The sequence below is a fragment of the Larimichthys crocea genome, chromosome III (assembly GCF_000972845.2).
Source record: "Larimichthys crocea isolate SSNF chromosome III, L_crocea_2.0, whole genome shotgun sequence".
NCBI classification, from domain to species: domain Eukaryota; kingdom Metazoa; phylum Chordata; class Actinopteri; family Sciaenidae; genus Larimichthys; species Larimichthys crocea.
In genome coordinates this window covers 9287247-9308775 of record NC_040013.1, presented here as the reverse complement: position 1 = coordinate 9308775, position 21529 = coordinate 9287247, and the positions used below count along the sequence as shown (strand labels likewise).

At 41.9% G+C, this 21529-nt stretch overlaps 1 protein-coding gene across 1 annotated transcript in view; it reads right to left on the bottom strand.

The window, feature by feature from the left end:
• Window positions 1–21529, bottom strand: part of LOC104933941 (ATP-binding cassette sub-family A member 1) — a 152075-nt gene that overhangs the window by 9658 nt on the left and 120888 nt on the right. Inside the window, exons 45-48 of the mRNA XM_027278008.1 lie at window positions 19649–19790; window positions 18494–18628; window positions 16656–16759; window positions 15302–15394 (exon numbers count right to left, since the gene is read on the bottom strand). Of these exons, the coding sequence (XP_027133809.1) occupies window positions 15302–15394; window positions 16656–16759; window positions 18494–18628; window positions 19649–19790 (474 nt within the window). The remainder of the gene's footprint in view (window positions 1–15301; window positions 15395–16655; window positions 16760–18493; window positions 18629–19648; window positions 19791–21529) is intronic.

Genomic DNA, 21529 nt, shown 5'->3' with positions numbered 1-21529 from the left:
ATTAGCATTCTGCATCTTCCCGGTTGTATGTTACGTCTGGTGAGCACCACAGAAGACTCCGTGCCTTGTTATTCTGTCGTTAGCACTCTTATGACCCATTGTTTTCTGCCTAATTAATTCCCTAATGTTGGATTTACTCATGGAAATGTCCATCGTGGGCTAGTGCAGAGTTACATGCAACGAGAGTCAGCGGCTCCCTTAGTGGCAATTAGAGATATGGTGAATAAACTGCAGGCCTTCATGATCCCAAAGGGAGCCAGATATGATGTGCTGGTGTTGAGATGCGCATTGAATGGACTCCATGGGTGGCAGTGTCCCTTTAGTTAAAACACACGGTGCAAGAATAATAGAGCTTTGCATAAATTGTATGTAGGAATGCTTATTTAATAATAATCATCCCATTAGGAATGGGCTTTTAGAATCAGATCCTCCTCCTTCACTGGAATTTCTCTTGCATTATGATTGGACAAGCTCCAATACATCTTGTGTTTGGATGCCAAAAGAATATTCACAGAAATCTGCAGGGGTTGGCATCCAAACCAATCACCTGTGACATCATTATAACCATAACCCCATGACTTCTGTCTCCATGATCTACAACCGGCGGTGCCAAAGCAGGTGAGGTGAGGAAACTGAGAAGAGTTGCTGTGGTGTTTGTTAACATTGCGGTGTGATACCACGATGAAGGAACTGTTCACAACAAAAATAGCACTGTATAACTGTGCACACATTTAAATTGGCTGCAAAGATAACAAAACAAGGCAATGTACGGCAATGACTGCCGTTATCCAGTCACAACCACATCTGAATCGGGAAGATCTGAGAACTGTGCCTGCACTGTGATCTCCTCAGAAGCTTCACACCGCAGGTGATCAAAAGCACCCCCATGAAAAAAAAAAAAAAAAAGGAAAAATTATGTAGTACATATCATGTGGATACAACTATGGGTGCCTTGCAAGTATCAGCATGTTAGCGCTTAATTAAGAAATTGCCCTTTAGACAGCCCTTCAACCGTACCAAATTATACTCCTATTATACTGACCTGAGCCCTGCTCACCCTGCCTATGAAATACTGTTCCTTCTTCTAGTGCGCAGGATTTCATTAGCTCAAAGTGCGAAGCAAGAGCTGGTTCATAATGATCATCAAAAGAACAGAGGTCTTAACAACTACTCTGCTGTCATCCCACAAAACAAATTAAACCATAGCAGCACAGCTTTGTCCTTGTCCCTTCAGTTAATATTAAAAACTCTTTCATTTCCTTTTTTCCTTCATGGCTACATTCAATTGTGACTATGATTCATATGTGCCAATGAAATCAGGCATAAATTGAATATAATAGTAGGACTTGATACTTGTTATTGAACACTTGTTAATGTAACATTTTTTCTGTGTTCCTTAATAAATAAAGCTGGGTGCTTAAAACTTAAACTTTGTGTGAAAACATATGCACATTTATCTTGTCCATGTCCTCAGTCCAATTACATTATGTCAAATGTTATCACTGTGGCTGTACTGTTAATATATAATAATAAGTATGAAATGTCACAACATGCTACAGTATATATGAGCTGTTTGGCTCAAATGAAAAGACATAATACCTGTATGAGGTGTCTCTGTCTGTCTCTTTAAAAATGCAAATCTGCTTTTATTTGCACACGCAGCACCATTATCCATGAGTAAAGCACACATTTTATGCTAAGTGCAGTCATAACTCCAGAAAGCCGCATGATTTTGGATGATTTTTACAAGATGCAACAGACAACACAGTCTGTAATCAGACACGACCGCCACAACATCACAGACAGCCCCTCACACATCAAGCTTAATTCATCATCCAATCAAGGCTGACCATAATCTCTTTGTGTTTATTATAGCTGCCGGCTCAGGAAATGTGCTTTGTCCAAGAACTGCCAAGCTGGGCCAAGATGCAAAAACATTTTTTTTTGTGCAAAAATCCAATAAGGCCAGGAAGCAATGTGGTGAAAAGGTTTGGCTAAAAGGGTTTGGGGCGTATGTGGGTAATGAAATGCTGCTTGTCAGTGACAGTAAAAGGACTTATCAATTAGCTTCCCCTCATTCTCTCCCCCTGCCCACCTTATTCTTATTTCCTTTCTGCAGCCACACAGGAGCTTCAGGCAGCACTTTGGGAAAAAATATCTTTCTTTCATATTCATCATTTTTCTCTGCCTCTGTATTCACAACAAAACAAGTTCTTTCATCTCTGATACACTGTGGATCTTGGCTCCCCTTGAATAAACTCTGCCTGTGTAGGGAAACGTAGGCTCGGATATGTTTAAACAGCACCTCCTCTACATTACATGTTCATAACAATAGCGTGGAACGTCCCATACAATCAATTCGCTTTTAACCGGTGATGGGTGATTTAAAAGCTAAAAAGCAAGATCTTGGAAATTTGGGGTTGATACAGCCTCAGAGAAAATAATGAATGGATTATGTTTCGAGTCATGACTGCAACACATTTTCACAGCTAATCCTTTCATAATATTTTACATTAGAGATATGATACGGCGGCTCAACGCAGCATGACAGAGACACTGTAATGTCTGCGCTGCTTCTTCTTTTTCATTATTCTGCCGCAATCCTCTCCTCCACCCTGGTCCGCTGGAAAGTCGTTCTTCCATGTAATTTAAAACAAACAACAGCCAGACACAGATAAGGGCATGACAGGCAGAAAATAATTCTGCCGCCTTCCTTCATCTGAGGGAGTCTAGAAAGGTCACCCTCACCACTGCCAAACCTTGTATCTGTGTCCACGGGGGGGAAAGCGGACGCGGGGCAAGAGGTCACAGTGTGACTTGGGTGGTCTGGTGCTTTGATCAGGCAGGAAGTCATCCAAAAAAACTTCCTTAGTTCCTGGAGGGGGAGCTAACAGAGCTCTGGGCAGAGGCTCCACGGGCAGTGCAAAGACAGAGGGATAGATGAATGAATAAGTGATCTTTGTCCAGAAAAGTAGTTTTGCAATGAAGGGAGGCAACTAAAGCATCATTTACATGCAAAACAAATACAAAGTGTTTTTTTAGATTAATTATAAAACATATCTATGTTTGCTACCATGTCTTCTGTAACCCAGGTTACCAGGCCTTTCTCTAAGTAGTCCAGGTCATCTCAGTTATTGGTGAAATACAGTGGTCCCTCGTTTATCGCGGGGGATACGTTCTAAAAATAGCCCGCAATAAACAAAATCCGCGAAGTAAGTTTTACAATTATTATACATGTTTTAGGGCCTAAAACCCCTAACCACACACTTTTATACACCTTTTTACATGCATTTTGTACAGTACTTCCTTAATCAGGACGCAGTGCGGTTCTCCCTTAGCCAATTTAGGACGCAGAACACAATGCGCGCTCATACTGTACAGTACGCTGTAAAAAAAAAGCATGCAAAATTACACTGATAAAAATCCGCGAAACAGCGAGTCCGCGAAAAGTGAACCGCGATATAGCGAGGGACGACTGTAAATAGATAAGTTCATATTTTAATGTGACAGATAAATAAATAAATAAATAAGGTTGATTTAAAATGATCTTACCTAGAAGAAATAAATAATATTTAGGGTTAAAATCTTAAATATGCAAATAAATAGATAAAGAAATAAATGATGTAAACATGTTTATTTAGATCTGCAAAAAAAGTATTTTGTTTCATCTCAAATGTGATGAATATGCCTTTCTAGAAAAGTAGATTTAGGTGACATGAGGAGTTCACTCTCTCTCCTGGCGGACCAACGTCAAAGCAGCCACAAGCTACATGCTAGCGTTTTTTCGCTACGAGCTACATGCTAACCTTTTTTTTTTTCTACGCACTTTGTCGTTTTCTGAGCAAGAGAGCAATATATTGGGACGCCTTTAATATTTTTATCGGAGTGGAGAGCAAGACTTTTTTTTTTGTTGTTGTTGCTGTGGGACCGTGTGTCCTGCAGGGTGGACGAAAGAGAGAGCCCCGGGCTGATGACTGAATTGAGAGCCGTGCGACCTGAGTTGTGCTGGAGGTTGTGAAATTGTGTGTGGTGATTGAGACTCTGGTGAGTAAATTGTGCTGGTATTACTATGGGGTAAACGAGGCGTTAATTTTATGTACATTTTGTTTAAAAAAAAAAGAGAGAGTTATGTTAACCCTTAAATGCGCAAGCTATTGAAACCCCCTCTAACGCGCAACATGGGTCAAAAGTGACCCGCATTCATTTCCAATGGAATTCTAAGCATTGGTGTGGTTTTTTCTCTTACAACATCTAAAATCAATACATTTAAGCTCATAATAATTTACAAAGAAACAATTTTGGAACTCCTTCCTGCACAGAAACTGTTGTTTTTTATTTTTACTTTTGTATCTTATGAATAAGCATAGATTTGGAATTCCTCCACTAATTTGCAGACATGGGTCTAAAGTGTCCCGCATTAGGTACTATAATATTTGCAAGTGTTTCCAGTCAGGAATACATATACTGCGGACATCTGTTGACCTGTTACATATTTAAGAAGGAATCAGAACTTCAGAACTTCTGCAAAACCACATGTAAGTCTCCAGGGAGCGTTACAGTTCCTTCTTTGGATTCTGTGGAGAGATGTCTATGGTGAGCTATGTCCCAAAGACGAACAAAGCTGTTGTCCTTCTCAGTACCATGCACAACGACACAGCAGTGGATGACAACATGAAGAAGAAGCCAGAGATCATACAATATTACAACAAAACGAAAGGAGGTGTGGATCTCATGGACCGAATGGTCCACACATACACGTCGAAGTGGCAAACAAGGAGGTGGCCTATGGTGCTCTGGCAAAATATGGTTTATGTTGGCGCTCTGAATGCCTTCACCATTTTTACTTCACATCACTCTGATTATATGGGTGGTGTGCCAAATGCCCAACGCCTCTTCATCAAGGAGGCTAAGGAGCTGATCATGCCTTACATGAGGAGGAGAATGGAGACAGAAAAGTCTCTCATGCAATAACTGAGATAGCTGTCTCAATGTAGGCCTATACTTGCCTGTGCTCATGGTAATATGCTGTTATACTTGTTTTATTCAGTTTATGTAGTTTTATACCACTGCAGTTTGATAGTGGCTCACTTCAGTAGCTGTAACTGTTCAATATTTACAGGTTTACAGTGTCAGTTACACTCACTGTATTGTTTTATACTGTTTTAATGTTTTAAGTATCATCATTCAAAAATAGAATTATTGGAATATTAAATGAATAAATAAATACACTTTTTTTTAAAACAATACTGCAAATAAACTCTGTTTCTGATACAATATTACATAGGGAATGAATGCAGGTCATTTTTTACCCATGTGTGCAAATATTGTATAGTTACATAAAATGTCTCGTAATTCAAAGAGTAACCATAAAGTAATAGAAATAAGTATTAGTGTTGGGGTAAAAACTAAATAAGTGATGGAAAGTTGGAATATTAAATGAGGAATTAAATAATTTTTTACAATATAGCTAAGAAACACAGCACCTTCTGTGAAATTCCATAGAAAATGAATGCGGGTCATTTTTGACCCATGTTGCGCATTAAAGGGGTAGTGACAAAAAAAGCATTTTTACTTAAAAAGCTTTCATGAAAAAAATGAAATTAAGTTTTGTCAGGAACATAAACAAGTTAATTGAGGAATTCATGGAGTGCTGAGTAATAAAAATAACTTATTACAAAGATATAGAAAATTTAAACTCAGCCGGGTCACTTTTGACCCATCTTATGCGTTAAAGGGTTAAATCCGGTTTGAAAGGTGGGTGCACTAATCATTGTTTGGGTCAAAACAGCCATTTGCTGAGCGCCTTTAGCCAATAAAGTTTGTCCTTGTGTGCAGAATATCTGTCTCTTTTTAAAATCCTTCAAACCTGAATGCTTTCTTGCACCCTTGAGTCCTGTATGGAAATGTTTGCTTTGTTATGTTTCTCTGCTCAATTATTTAAACTTCTCCTTTAATTTGTGGAGCTAATAGCCTTAATAGCAGTGCACAAGCTTTGGCTTTTGATGTCAGCACTTTGTATGGTAGATGAGTATTTGTACGCAAACTAATATGCTGTTTGAGAGTCATATTTCATTTTGATTATAATCAAGATGTTTACAAGGAACATATAACTACCTAATTATCATTATTCATACCCTTGTTTTTGGGAAGGAGTTTCTTTGACTGACTGGATGATAATTATTCACACAACACAAACGATAATAATTAATTATCTTTTGGTTTCGGACTCGTGATTGGACCAAACAACTGAAAGCGTCACCTTTCAGGTTAAAAAATCGTGATGAGCATTTTCTGACACTTATGTAAGGTGAGGCTGTAGATCATTCACATTTTCAAATTAAGACTAAAGAAGCTCTGTGACTGTGGTGGCTCTGGCTATCGCCTTGGCAGCCCCTGCCTCTGCCCAGCTAATCTAAAAATTGGCAAAGAGGTCGATCACCTGAGGTGGTCTGCACTTACCTGTCAATCAAAGCGGCAAAGCTATGCATAACTTTAAGCTTCAATATGATTTGAACAGGCGAGTTAGACAAGAGAATTAGACTCGGTACAGTTGTCATGAACGGGGAAATTTGCTTCTGCTGTGGAGTTGGACATATTTTTTTTTAAAAAGATATTGCTGGAACATATGGCCCCATAAGGTTGGATAAACGAGAGGTTTTCCATTCAGGCATCTATTTAAAAAGGTCAAATAAGAGACCGTAAAGTCTTTTTGATTAGAACAGACAGCCATTTAATAACGCAGCATTAAAAAGCTCCAGTACGTAAGATTTAAGGGGATTATTAAAAAAAATTATAAGTATGTTTTCATCAGTGTATAATCAGTTTGTCTACCTTAGAATGAAGAATACCTGCAGGGGAAAGGAGGGTGAGGCAATCTGTAACCTCATAGCTACATGCCACTAAATCCTACACAGTGGACCATTAAAGGGAGGGTGTGAGTACTACACAGCCTGTAAAAACAGTTGTACAATTTTTTTCTGTGGCTTTTAATTGACTTTTTTTATTACTTTCTTATTTTTGGATTCCTGGTGGGATGAATTCGCTGCCACGGACTCTGAAAATGACACCGACAGTGACGAAGAAGAAGAACAGCCAGCGTCACCACCCTCCCCTATGCCACTGCCTCAAACACCTAAACGGAGACAAAGAGAGGAGGAGGAGGAGGAGGACGAAGACAACGAGGCAAGAAGCAAGCGAATTAGGACTGATGAATCCTCGGATGAAGAGAGCAGCCGCAATGAGTTCCGTGGTGGGACGAATTCGCTGACACAGATTCGGAAACCGAGAGTGACACAGAGGAGCCAGTGTCACCGCCCTCTTCTAGCCCACTGCCTCAAACACCTAGGCGGAGGCCAAGAGAGGACGATGATGAATATGACGATATGAGCAGGAAGCGACTCAGGGCTTGAGTCGCTTCCTGCTTCAGGGGTCTGTCCCCTGTGGTAGAGGGGAGGGTAGTGGAGGAGGTTCCAAGAATGTGGCAGAACTCGTCTTGGGCTTTGTGAATTATTATGGCCAATTCTTAAATGACCTCTCCACTGAACTAGCCCCCCCTCTATTAGCCATTCCACAAAGACTCATGGAAATGGCAACAAGCCCAAGACACAGCATTTCAGCACGTAAAAGAACTGTTACACTGATCAACTGCTGGTGCACTTTGATCTGGACAGGGACGCTATCCTGTCCTGTGAGGCGTCGCCCTATGGTGTAAGCCATAAGTATCGGTCTAGATGGAAATGCATTCTAACCATGGCTTCAGAGAGTGTACAGCGCTGGGTATTAACCCTCTTTTTTTCAAATTCAAATTTTGTCTTTAATCTACACATTCTAAATTCCTTTGAACTTCAAAGCACCCATGTGACCTACCAAACATTCTAAGGGGTGGAGCTAAGAGTATTTAACATAATATACTGTGATCTATAGTGCACACGATCACAGCGAAGAACTGTAGAAGATCACTGCACTAGAAGATACTGTACAAAGATCACTTCGAGCTACTGTACATTGCTACACGTATCTACGAATTTGCTTTCAAGGCAAACAACTGTTCAGAAACTTTTGTTATTTCTGCAACAAAAAAAACATCTTTTTAGTCACAATGGAGGGGGACAGACAGAACATGAGAGACAGACCCCGCAGGAGAGACCAACACCCCATTGGATATGGACCTCACATGGGAGATGGACCCTATCATATGAGAGATAATCCCCTCATGGGAGACGGACCCCAGATTAGAGTCGCTCGCCGTATTGGACGCAGACCAATCTTGGGAGATGGACAACGCATGGATCTCGCTGGTGGCGAAGACATCCAGCCGGTGGAAATTCCCCCGCTCATCCAGCCGGTGGAAATTCCCCCACTCATCCAGCCGGTGGAAATTCTCCCGCTCATCCAGCCGGTGGAAATTCCCCTGCCTCAAGAGGACGAGAACAGCAACAATGGATTCGAGTGGTGGGATGAATTCGCTGCCACGGACTCTGAAAATGACACCGACAGTGACGAGAAGAAGAACAGCCAGCGTCACCACCCTCCCCTATGCCACTGCCTCAAACACCTAAACGGAGACAAAGAGAGGAGGAGGAGGAGGAGGACGAAGACAACGAGGCAAGAAGCAAGCGAATTAGGACTGATGAATCCTCAGATGAAGAGAGCAGCAGCAATGAGTTCCAGTGGTGGGACGAATTCGCTGACACAGATTCGGAAACTGAGAGTGACACAGAGGAGCCAGTGTCACCGCCCTCTTCTAGCCCACTGCCTCAAACACCTAGGCGGAGGCCAAGAGAGGACGATGATGAATATGACGATATGAGCAGGAAGCGACTCAGGGCTTGAGTCGCTTCCTGCTTCAGGGGTCTGTCCCCTGTGGAAGAGGGGAGGGCAGTGGAGGAGGTTCCAAGAATGTGGCAGAACTCGTCTTGGGCTTTGTGAATTATTATGGCCAATTCTTAAATGACCTCTCCACTGAACTAGCCCCCCCTCTATTAGCCATTCCACAAAGACTCATGGAAATGGCAACAAGCCCAAGACACAGCATTTCAGCAGGTAAAAGAACTGTTACACTGATCAACTGCTGGTGCACTTTGATCTGGACAGGGACGCTATCCTGTCCTGTGAGGCGTCGCCCTATGGTGAAGCCTAGTATCGGCGAGAGAGTACAGCGCTGGGTATTAACCCTCTCAGCGTATTAGTAACAAATAGTGTACAAAAAGGTAGTGAAAGCTCCACCGTATTTGCAAGACCATTTATTGGTCACATGTTCCTGGTGAGTGCACATTCTAAGTGGCTGGACGCACCGTCACAACTATGCTCAGTCACCATAGAGAAGCTCAGGGGCATCTTTGCTACTCACAGGTTGCCATATACTGTTGTGCCAGACAGATGGTCTACGAAAGGCTTATCGCCTGTAGAGATGTTAATGGGGAGGAAGCCCAGATCTCATCTGGATCTGCTCCACCCAGACGTCGGAGCGAGAAGAGAAGAGAAGAAGAGCAGGAAGGGAGGCGAGACCAAGAGTTTTTTTAAGCCTGGAGACTGGGTGTTTAACAAGGACTTTTCCCAGGGTCCACCCTGGCTGGCCGGAGTCATTTGTCGCCAGACGGGACCGGTGTCCTTCATGGTGGACTTGTGGGATAGTCGGCAGATCCGCAGGCACCAGGGTCACCTGCGGGTTTGCCATAGAGCCGGAGAAGAGAGAGGCAGATAAATGGAAAGGAGCTCAAATTGTAGGTGGACATGAGTCATGCGTACCAGCAGCTGCTGTTGGACAAGGAATCAAAACAGTACCATCACCATCAACACCCACAATGGGTTGTTCAGGTACAACTGCCTGCTATTTGCCGTTGCATCCAGTCCGGCTATCTTTCAACACTCCATGGACAATTTGCTCCAAAACATTCCCCATGTGTCTACTTGGATAACATTTTGGTCACTGGTGGAACGGAGGAGGAGCATCTGAGTAACTTGGGCAAGGTGTTGAAGAGGATGGCAGATGCTGGGCTATGGCTGAAGAGCAGTAAGTGCATTTTCCAAGCACCAAGTGTCACCTACCGGGGCCACAGGATTTCGGCTCAGGGTCTGTCCCCAGTTGAAGAGAAGGTGATATACAATTTCTGATTGTGATGGATTTTGTATTACATCTAGAGGTACGTAACACCATGTCCTTAGAGGTTTATCACATTAAAATGCTTCATTATGTCAACCAAAAAAGCTAAATCTGCCAGCCATACAGTATCTAACAATCTTAGCAGGCCATAATAAAATATTTTAAAAACAAAGCTGAAGGCCGCATTAAATCTGGCTGTGATTGGCCCCCAGGCTGGACTTTGGACATGCCTATTTTAAGGGGACCTCATGTCTTATTAGCTCTTACTAGCCTGCCTAACAGTAAAAACAGCTTTGACACGCTTGAAAAACAAGCTTAAAAACTCTGAGATTAACATTACTCGTCTGTATATCTTCTGTTATGTTAATCTACCATTGTTTGAATAATAGGAGATCATCATGAGGCACCACTGGATCACCAGCCCCAGCAGCCCCCTCACCACTTCCACTTCCGCTCCACCCATGGGAGAGGCCTGGTCGTCCGTGGTCAAGGCTCCACCTGGATCTTGCAAGACGCACATTCTAAGTGGCTGGACGCACACGTCAAACATTACTACCTCAGTCACCACAAAGATGCTCAGGGGCATCTTTGCTACTCACGAATTGCCCACTTGGGCAAACAAACAAATTAAAAAAAAATATATATATCATAGTCACCAGGTATATATTTTAAGGTTTCCCCTACATTATTACTTCAGAAGTTATATTTGATGCAAAATTGATTGAGGAAAAATGTGAAACTGTTTCTGATTCTTTTAACCAAATGAAATGACAGTGAAATGACAGATCAGTTGAGGCTTTTAATGATTCAGTTTGTCTAGTATGAATGATGGCTTTCTTATCTTTTGGAACATATAAATTATATCAAAGAACGACAGGAAAGGGGGCTGTTAGACATGATTTTGACTTAGTGTAAGACACATAACACCATCGCAGGGTAACTGTAGGTTCATTCATGTCCTTGGAAATACAGTAGTAGTTTACCAATTTAATCTTAACTCAAGGTCCAACATGACATGTTGCTGAAAGCCCCAGATAAAAGGTAGTGATTGGACCTTGAGTTAAGATTATTGTGTTCAAATAAAACAGTTTAATCTGTCCTTAGCAATAGTGATTAGTCGTGACACTACTGCATGCAACGACATATTTACGTGTACGTGTTTGCACCTGGCATTATAATTCAAAATCTAATCTTACATGAAGGCCATCATCTAGCCAGTAAAACTTATTATTGCAGGATATTCAAACATACAGTACCTCATCTCGGGCGTAATAAAATCTAGAGCCGTGGAGAAATTTCTGCAGTCCTTGAAGGATAAAATGTAGATGCCTTGCTTGTAAGCACAGAAAACAAGCTATGATAAAACTAATGTCTGTACAAGAACCACAATCCCATATGAATTAAGAATCTCACCAAGCATCCAGGGTAAAGATCGTCTAAAGTAGTATATTTTGAGCTGACAGCTCTCAGATACGTATAGTACATATACAGTACACCATCTGTGTCTGTCAACGTTCTTGTCTACTCTTAATTACACCTATGTTGCTGATGCATTGTAAACCGCAAGGAGAATTATTTTGTCATCCATCTCCGCGCGTGACACGCACTTAAAAGCCATAAACTGTTTAGTTAATGGCACACCTGCAGAGCTGACGCAGTCTGAGTGGGTAGGAGTTTATTGGACTTCTCACCGTCAACTTCAGGGGGATTGATCCAAACTTTTAGACACCACTCTTGTAAAAACTCTCCAGCGCCCACACCACATTACCTTAATGCATTAAAGGCACTTTACCCCCTACTTTTATATCATGACGTGCTTTAAGCAAGGAGAAAGTAAGACTGTGCAGACTGTGGTGTGTGCTTACTGCAGGTACTCCATAAGAAGGGGATATGAATGATATCAATCAGTGAAAAATCCTGCATCGGCTAGTGGGTGTCCTTCCTAACTGACAAGATTATAGGGGAGATTTGAAGCTGCTTTTATTGGTTCCTCCACTTCATTTGGGTTTACTTAACACCTGGGAGCTTTCATAACAGCACACTGCTGTACTAAAGCACTATTTACAGCCTCTTGCAATTCTTTTTTTAGTTATTTATTTTTCCCCTTCCCCATCTGCCTTTCATAAATAGCTAGAAGTGTGATTGATTTGAGGGTCTCAATGACAGGACAGGTAAGGAGGATGTTTTTAACGGCCGTTGGGGGGGGGGGTAATGAAGGTGTTTTTTTAAAATGGCCGCCCTCCTGTTCAGAATCCATCGACCAAATGAAATCTTTCAACCCCCCTCTCACATGCTGACCACCTCTGTGGTAGTTTAAATGGGCTATTTTGGCTCATTTGGGGCATGATTGATAAGCAGAGACAGGGTTGTTAAAGCAGCAGAAGGGCATCTCGGTGATAAAGACAGGGTCACCACTGAACTAAAGGGGGCAGCACTAACAAGCACTTGGATGGCTGGGTTGGAAGCCCTGCCACCTGAGAGTAGCAGAGGGAGGAATAAATAAGGGTAATATGGCAAGAGGTTTTTTTTTTGAAGGAGTGAAGGCGATGGGAGGGTGAGCGATGGGGGGTCAAAATGTGAGAGCTGCCCCCGCGGTGAGATTCTGCACTCCTTTCAGGGGCTTGTGATGAGAAAGAGATGGAGACGTTGGGGGTGCGGGTGTTGGAGGGGGGGGGGAGTGGCAGCCCCAGCTTTGCAGGTCAGCGGCTCGCACCGTGTGACAATGACGTACACCACCTGCCTCTATTGCCATGCCACCGCCACCCTCTCCACCCTCCATTTCAACCCCTGCGGTCTTGATGGAACTCTTCCCATCTGCAAACCGGCAACAGCTTGTGCATTTATGAGAATCAGCCCCTCCATTCCTTGCGTGGGACTCGACGATGTAGAGACAAACCCAAAATACTGGATTGCTCAATGTTTCACCGTGGCAGGCCGGATTGATGAGGCTCACAACAACTTAAATGATGGTAGATCACATGCTAAACCAGGGTTGGGAGCGTGAGTGTGGAGAAGGGGGGTGGAAGCAACATGGCAACACAAACATGTGGCGGGATAGTGACGAGAAAAGAAAACAGAGAAGACAGTCCTTAATTGCCTTTTCAGTCATTAACAGGGTCCCACACCTCATGAAACATTAATTACACCAAGCGCGGCGAAGATAGGGACGCTTAATTAGAAATTATTCACTGCGTGGCAAGAACTGAGCGATAACATTGCAGCGGCATGTAAATCGTCCGTGTGAGATCTAAAATAAGCGCCGCAAAAATCGGTGTAGACGTCATGCTTATCTGGTTTCCCCTCACTTGACTGTCTTGTGAAGTGTGATCCCTTTTTACCTGATAGCATGTTGAGTGAAGTAGGACATGTGTTAACCCCCTTTCCTTCCTTGTCTGCTGCTTCTCAACGCCCCCCCCCTCCAGTTCCTATGGATGTTACCTATCCTATACCTCCTGCGTGGTTCATAAATTATTTACACCACCCTGCTCGTCCCCATACAGACAGGATGTAATTGACACAGAGGATCTGTCTATTACGCTAACATCTGGGAGGGACTGATTGGGACATCGCTCTCCCATTTGCGACCTTCGCCTCTCAGCTATACCTCGTTCTCACTCTTTTTTTTTGCTACAATCTACCTCTGGCCAATGATATGACATTAACGCTCTTGATGTGAAATACCCTTGACATCGTTGGCCCCTTCTTGCAGGTCCATGCGCATCATCTAATCCCCTGCACGACTTTAAAAATGGTCCGCTCCACCCCTCATCCCAGGTGTATTGATCTTTCTCTCCACCCAACGATTGCCACCACAAATTCCTGTCGTGTTTAGCTCTTGTGTGTGTGTGGAATGTCCTTCCTCTTACAAGATCACACAATGGAGTGGTAATAATGTCACCAGACTGTACCTAAGGTAATGGATGGGCCTCACTGATACACGCAGAGCTCAGGGCATAAGTGCTGGCCTTGGGAAATGTCAGAAGAATATCAGAGAGTGGACCAGAGTGCTAAGAGTTAAGGGCAGGGGATATCTGCCATGGAAAGGTAACAAAACACATTAAGAAATATGTACAAAGCCTATTAACGGTGTGCATAAGGACAAGGATGGTGGAAATTTATCGGTCTGTAGAGAAACAAATGTGAATTAGATAATGGCGAAAGACTGGGGGCGCTGACCTGATGCCCACAGAAATGACGCTCCGCACATTTGCTTCATATATGGATCTTTTCATGTGAAATCAATACAATCATGTTGATGAGTCGACATTAAAGAGAACATCTTCAGCTTAGTGCACCGAAATATATGGGCCACATAGAATATACACTGTACACCTATTTGTTTTTACATTCTCATGTATATAACTTGATGGCTGTGAAGGAAAGCCAATGTGGAAGTGCCGCAAACTTTCTCGAATAACCATTTGAGGCTGACTATAGAAGAAGTCGATCTCCATGAGCTGTTCACAGCAGAAATAAACATGTTTCTATTAAACTCACCCGTTCATATCATATTAATGGCTTGTTTGAGCAACCAGCCGTCATTCAGCCCGCCCCAGGTCTACCCACGCTCCGCGGTTTTGACCATTTTTAGATTAGCCCGGAGCGGCATAGGTAGAACTGCCAAGATGGTGGCAACCAGAGCCACCACACTGTTACAGCGGATACATGCACATCTGTACATTCACTATGAAGCTCGAGGAAATCTGTTTGGGCTACCATCACCTCTAAAGTACTAGTATTAACAAATGATATCCAGTTTGATTAATCCACACAAAATCAAAGTGTTAAAAAAAACATCTGGCTGTAGGCTTATACTTAATGGACAGATAGCAAGCTTCTCATCAAACTCTTAGCACAAGAGCAAGTTCACATATATACCAAAATGTTGAATTATTCCTTTAATAATAATACAATTGTGAGTTCATGTGTATCTCAAATAGTCTGTCTTAGCCGCAGTAAAAATGATAAAAGAAGACTATGCATTATTTCCTTTTCTTCCTTGAAAAACTTGAATAATTTTCTTTTATTGCCAATATACATTGCCTTATGTTATTTATATATATACAGTATAAATAACAGAAGAGCTCAGTGGGAGACAGGGATTTTCTTTCATCTCATTTCAAGGCGCATCAAAGGTTTTTCTTTTTTTTTTTTTTTCTACTCAAGGGCTAACACACTTGGTGGTAAAAAGACCCTTACCTGTTCTTCAGATGCTGGATGCTCCCGAAACACTTGAAGCGACCGTTTACCATGATGGCCATGCGTGTGCACAGTGCTTCACATTCTTCCATGCTATTGAAAGAAAGAAGGGGGCATTATGCTGGATAAATGAAAAAGCAGCAATAAAGCTTGAGTTACTTGGTTTCCAGATAAAAGACATCTTAAAAAAATTGGTCTCTTTGGTATAATGGGGGCATTCCAGTGAATTTTTATAATGCCTGTTCTCATTCAACTGGAAAAAAAAAAGTGCTGTATTCTACAAGAAAACACTGATCAGTTGCTTTTTTTAATAAAGGATAGAGCTCAATCAATTTACTTTACTTTTTCACTTTATTTTGCAGACAAAGAACTGTTTTACTGAATCTTTTTCTTCTCATTTACAGTTAAAGTTTGGGTTAGAGTTTTACATGTCTACTTTGACACCTTAAATAGACGACAAATTTGGTAATTAGAGGGAAAGGAAGGGACCATCTGTAGTTCTCATTATCTCCTTTTTTTTTCTCTTTCGATGCTGGGCTGGAGCAGAAGTCATTTGTAGTTGAGGCGAAACCTGTGAAGCCTTTCTGAGGAATGGTGCAATTAGGATTATGACTTTGTAAAAACCTGGTGAATCTGCCACTTAACAAAACTCAACCACCTGGTCAGACCATGGACGACTGGATGCAGCTCAGCCACATCGCCTCGGACAAACAACAAATGCTTTTATTTCTCCATGAAGACAACGCATGTAATGAGAATAATGTATTTCAAAGGAAACAGCAGCACAGATAATTCACGCGTACGGCCGGCAGAACAAATGATTCAAAAAACCCAGGCAATTTGGGGAATGGTGAAATGAATAGACGTGTGCATTGTTAAATGTTCCGTATCGACTTGGGCCATCAAGTTTTAAGTTTCACAAAAAAATGAGGCATTTAATTTTCTTTCTCTAACTCAAAAGCTTGTCCAAAACCGGCCAGTGGTACAGAATAAAAAGTTGGGAAAACTAACTTTGCTGCAGGAAGTCTTCGATAATGAAAAGACTCCAGCACTGATATTGACAGATTCTCTTTTCATGGTGGGAAAAAAGCGCCAGTCAGTCAATATGCCCTCATGCTTCATGAAAGCTTTATAGCAGCCAGTGTGTTTGTGGCAGCCAATATTAACTGCCACGCAGGAAACAATACCTTTACACTAAAGTGTAACTTAAATCAATTGGAATTACAATATTTACGGCTCGCATTCATTATTTACGGGCTGACGTGCTTCCCCCTCGGTGGAAAAACAAAATATTTGGACGGCATCTTAGGGGGTAAATCCACCTGAGAAAGTCAATAGATAAAGAGTGCTGCACCTGTGTGATGTGAGAATGACTGAGCGTCCCTCTTTGATGATACTAAGGATGCAGTCCCACAGAAAGCGCCGAGCTTTGGGGTCCATCCCGGTGGTTGGCTCATCCTGCAATAAATGTAACCTCCATCAGACTCCAACTCATCAGTTAAAAAAACAAAGGTTTTCACTATTCATGGCACAGATCTACTTTTGACAGATAGTCCAATGATGTGTGCGTGAACAGACATCCAGATGGGTGACAAATAAATGATGTGTGCGTGAACAGACATCCAGATGGGTGACAAATAAAAGGAAAAACATTTCAATTAATGAGAGGAGAAATGTAATGAGCAACAGAAAGCGCTTATATCACATCTTTTTGGACAGATCTGTCAGCGACGCCATCATCAAAACACCAAAAGAGAGAATGATTTTTGAAAGAAAGCTATTGCATCTGTCCAATAAAGGCAAAGAGATGTGTCCAAAGCTGTTTATGATAATTTTGCTCTTAATTTGTTACCCATATGTGCACATAAAACACGCTATACTAAGTCTAAATGTAAATATAGGTGACATGTAAAAACACAGGCATAAAGAGGTAACGTCTGATTATTAATTATACCCATTTACATATAATAGAGACACATACTGAAGCACTTTCCAGCATATGACACACACACATACACACACAGTCTCAGTGACTGCTGTTTCTTTTTCCTAAGGGCTAGTCTGTCCATGCATGATTAGAGAGTGACAGTACTCAGTCCATTGGCTGGTTTCGTTCCAGGCCTGGTTCTCCCTCACTTGCAGCGCAGTCATACAAATCCCAAGGGGTATTTCCATCACCGTGCCCAATGTGTCCCTGTGCAAACCCTACGTGGCACCGCCTCAAGACCGCCTGGACTCTCTGGGCTAGCACACAATACTGAAGCTGACACAGACACTGACAACACATTATCCCACTGCCTCAAAGTGAAAGCTAGCCTGGCTCGGGCGAGTAAATAAGTAGGTTTGGAAGAGTGCAGCTCGATGGGCTAAGCACTGAGCCAGAAAACAGAAATAGTTGGAAAGATTACTCTGTAAATGTAATTTATTATGGATTACTCATTATCTGACTGATTACTCATTAAATTGTTATTAACGGCATAATCTGATGGATTGCTATAAGTAATGCATTTATTACTGTTTACAGGCAACAAATTAAACTGCATGGACTGACATTAAAATGTATCTATATAATGTTTCTGCTTTATTAGACCATGCGATGTGGTGGCTGGGACTTGGGATAACAAGTAAAGATTCTAATACTCTTAATGCAAATGTACACTTTGGTGAACTCCCTCAGGGAGAACCGCAGCCAGATTTAAGGTCATTAAAGTTTGTCCCTCATAATAACACAACTTCCTAATGCACGTGAGAGCCGCTTAATTGAAAGCATGTGATGCGGCGTATTCTGAGTCATGCTTTTATTAATCTTCCATCAGTGAGAAACTGCTTTGGTGCTCCTTTTTAAGTCCTGATGAATGGGAATTTTAATACGTGCAAACACGGTTCTGTGTGCTCTACGTTTTTTTCTGAAGAAATTGGACTTGACCAGTGAATGACCCCTGGGAAATACATCACTTCCTACTCCTCACTCTTCAGAGCATACATTACCCCAAATTTCTACACTCTATCTTCTACTATAGTCCAAAGTTGTGTCTGTGTGTGCTTGTAAAGAGGAAAAACAAACTGATCTAGCTGTAATCCAAACATCTGTACAGCATCAATATTGATTTAAAGTATTACACCCTTAAGTCTTAATGAAACAACAGGCTGTCATTTTTTCACCGTGTATAACAGATAAACACAGTGTCTCACCAGGAAAATCACAGGAGGACAACCGATCAGGGCTATCGCTGTCGAAAGTTTGCGTTTGTTCCCACCGCTGTAGGTTCCTGCTGACTTGTTGGAATATTTGACCAGGCCCAACTTCTGGATCCCCCACTCGGCCACCTTTTGGAGACAGAAATCCAAAGAGATGAAACCCATTACAGCGACAAGAAGAGTGTTCACATGAGCACCGTCATCAGACTCTCTCTCTCTCCGTGATGGATGGTGTTTTTGGCTTGGATTTTCAATGTATTTATGCTCTGTGGTTTTCAAGGACAAGGCTTGACAGCTGGCATCACTGTTAGACCTTAATCACTGGCTGCTGAGCTACTTTACTGTTCTCCTTGCTATTAAAACAAAAAAGTCTTGTCAACGCCGGCTATCAGGAACATCAGCAAAGTGCACCATGTCTTAAAGGAACGTGTTTACAGTAGGTGTCACAATAAAATGCAGGGTGCAGCGTATTTCTTGAACATCCGCGTGGACGTTCCTGTTGACTGAATATGCAAATATGACTACACAAGGGCTAAATTTGAATTGTGCATTACCACCCACATATAAAACGGCATATCACAAAGGGGCCACAATAAAATTAAGAGTTATTCTAGCAGTACAGAACTGGGTCCCTTTACACCGCAGCTAAGAGATCAAAGCCCTGGCGCCAGGTCTGAGGCCTATGGTCGCCGCCAGCCTCTTCCTCTTTTGATCTTACTATTGCAGAAGCGGGCGATGCAAGAGTAGCGCAGGGAGGCCGCATAGGACCGGCCTCACTACTGGGCATGGTGAATAATGTAGAGCCATAACCCACAGCTGCTGCTTTTCTACCACCGGCTATTTTTCATTATGTATGGCTTCTCCCATTGAGGTTATCTATCACGACACGTACTTCAGCTTGCCCTACATGCATTCTCGCTGAAAAGTATTTTGATGGTAAAAACACAATAAAAACATTCTGAAAGGAGATAAACATGTCTTAAAGTAGTAGAACATTGGAGTTTTTTTTTCATCCTTTTTGATAGTGCAATCACAAAAGCTTGACGACTTATCTGCATCGGCTATTCATGCTTAGATTTACAGCCATGGGTGAAACGACACCTTTTTAAATGTGCAAGGACAAAAAGAACAAAAGGATGAAATGATTACCATGGTGACCTCGTCTTCTGGAACCCCTCGTAACCTTGCGTAAAACTCCAGATGCTCTTTTCCAGTCAGCAGCTCATCAATAGCGTCAAACTGGGGACAATAACCCAAGTTTTGATGGACGTCCCTCATTTCTGTTCGTATGCTGGGAATAGAGAAGATATTAGAGATTTGAGAATGGATGCCATTAAAGTTTGAGCTCACAGATCCAAAGATTACATTAAGTGCTTTGCAAAACATATCAAATATAGAATAAGAAGAGCCAAGAAGTGTACACTTCATTTATGTGGCCTATTGTATTTCATCTAGAAAAAAGAGAAAATCAAAGCTGAGCCAGTCAAGGCCTTAGTTTCCCTTTGAAACACTTCCAAACTAATATAGAGCAGCACAGTGGTTCATTTTACATTCTGTACTGATTTCAAAAGTGTCCCCAAAACACACAAAAAAACAACAAAATCTGATCTTTTCCAAGCATACATGATCAAGGCATACCAACATACGCCCCCTATAGGCAAATAAAACAATTGCACGAGCCATTCTGGATGCAGACATGCCCTTTCCATAATCTACAATATTCATACTTTCTGCAGGCAACAAATGTTACAGCTGATTTTCTTTTCTTCTTCTTTTCTTCTACTTTGTTGTTTAAAAAGAAAGTATTGGACCAATTTTTATTCTCCTCATATGTTATTTTTCCGGAGCAATTGTCAGCCTGAGGGAGTCTAAATGTGATCTGATGTGTCTCGAGGCTGCTGGATGTCAACAAGGCCACTGTGAACTGAAAGCTTTCCTGATTTAATATTATGTTTTGTTTTAGCTTTTTATAAAAGTTTATGATAACGGTAGGTTATATAGGCTTTGGCTGGTTCAGGTTGCCGACCACAGCTTTCAAGTAACTCAACCTTTTAAAACTCTCCCCACCCCGCAGAACTAAGAATTAACCTTTACCATTGTGGGTAAACATTTTTTTCAAGTTTACTGCCCTCAAACTAGAAGACATCCATGATCCTCTAGCCTAAACTTGCCATAATATTGCATTTATGGGAATGTTCATGAAAGAAATGTTCCAAATACAACTGGCTTGACTGAATAAATGTTGTCTGTTTGGGATTCTGTAACCTAGTAACTACACTAGTCAAATAGCTAAGACACATACGCCTCCATACAATTTTGAAATACTTGGTGAAAACAACTGTGGCTTTGATACACTGTGGCATGTTTGGCATTTTCAGAAATACCGATATCTTAGCATAAGACTTATATACTTGGCAAAAGGAATGGAGGCAGAGGGAAACATTCTGGCTTTGCCTAAGGGTAAAATTTTTTTCATCCCCTACCAGAACCTTTAAAACCTGCTAATTAACATGTTGTGCCGTATGTTACACGGTGTATGTTCGATCCATATATAAACGTTGAGAGGGATTATGTGCTGTATTATGTTAATAAGTGAGTTTCAGAGGTGCTGGTGGGTGGATGCAGGCTTGCTGTCTTTATGCTAAACTAGATAATCACCGGCTGGCTGTGGCTTCATATTTAGTGTACAGGCATGTATCGATCGTTCCCTCCAACTGTTAGAAAGAAGGCAAATAAGTCTATTTCCCAAACACGAAAATAGTTTTAAAAGGTCCTGAACACAGTCCGAGGTAATCCACTGCAATCAGTTTGTTCTTTGGTCTTCCGCGAGAACAGACAGTGAACCAGTACTGGGTGTGAGCAGGCTAGCATTTGCAGGGTATTCTGTCTGGATGTGTTGAGCACACAACCGCTGATAAGCGAGACGACTGCCAGGAGAGAACCTTCAATTTTAGAGATGCTGCTTCTCCTCTTCTGCTGATCATCTTTCCTGCCAATGCACACAAAGCGTAATGAGCTGGAAACACAAGT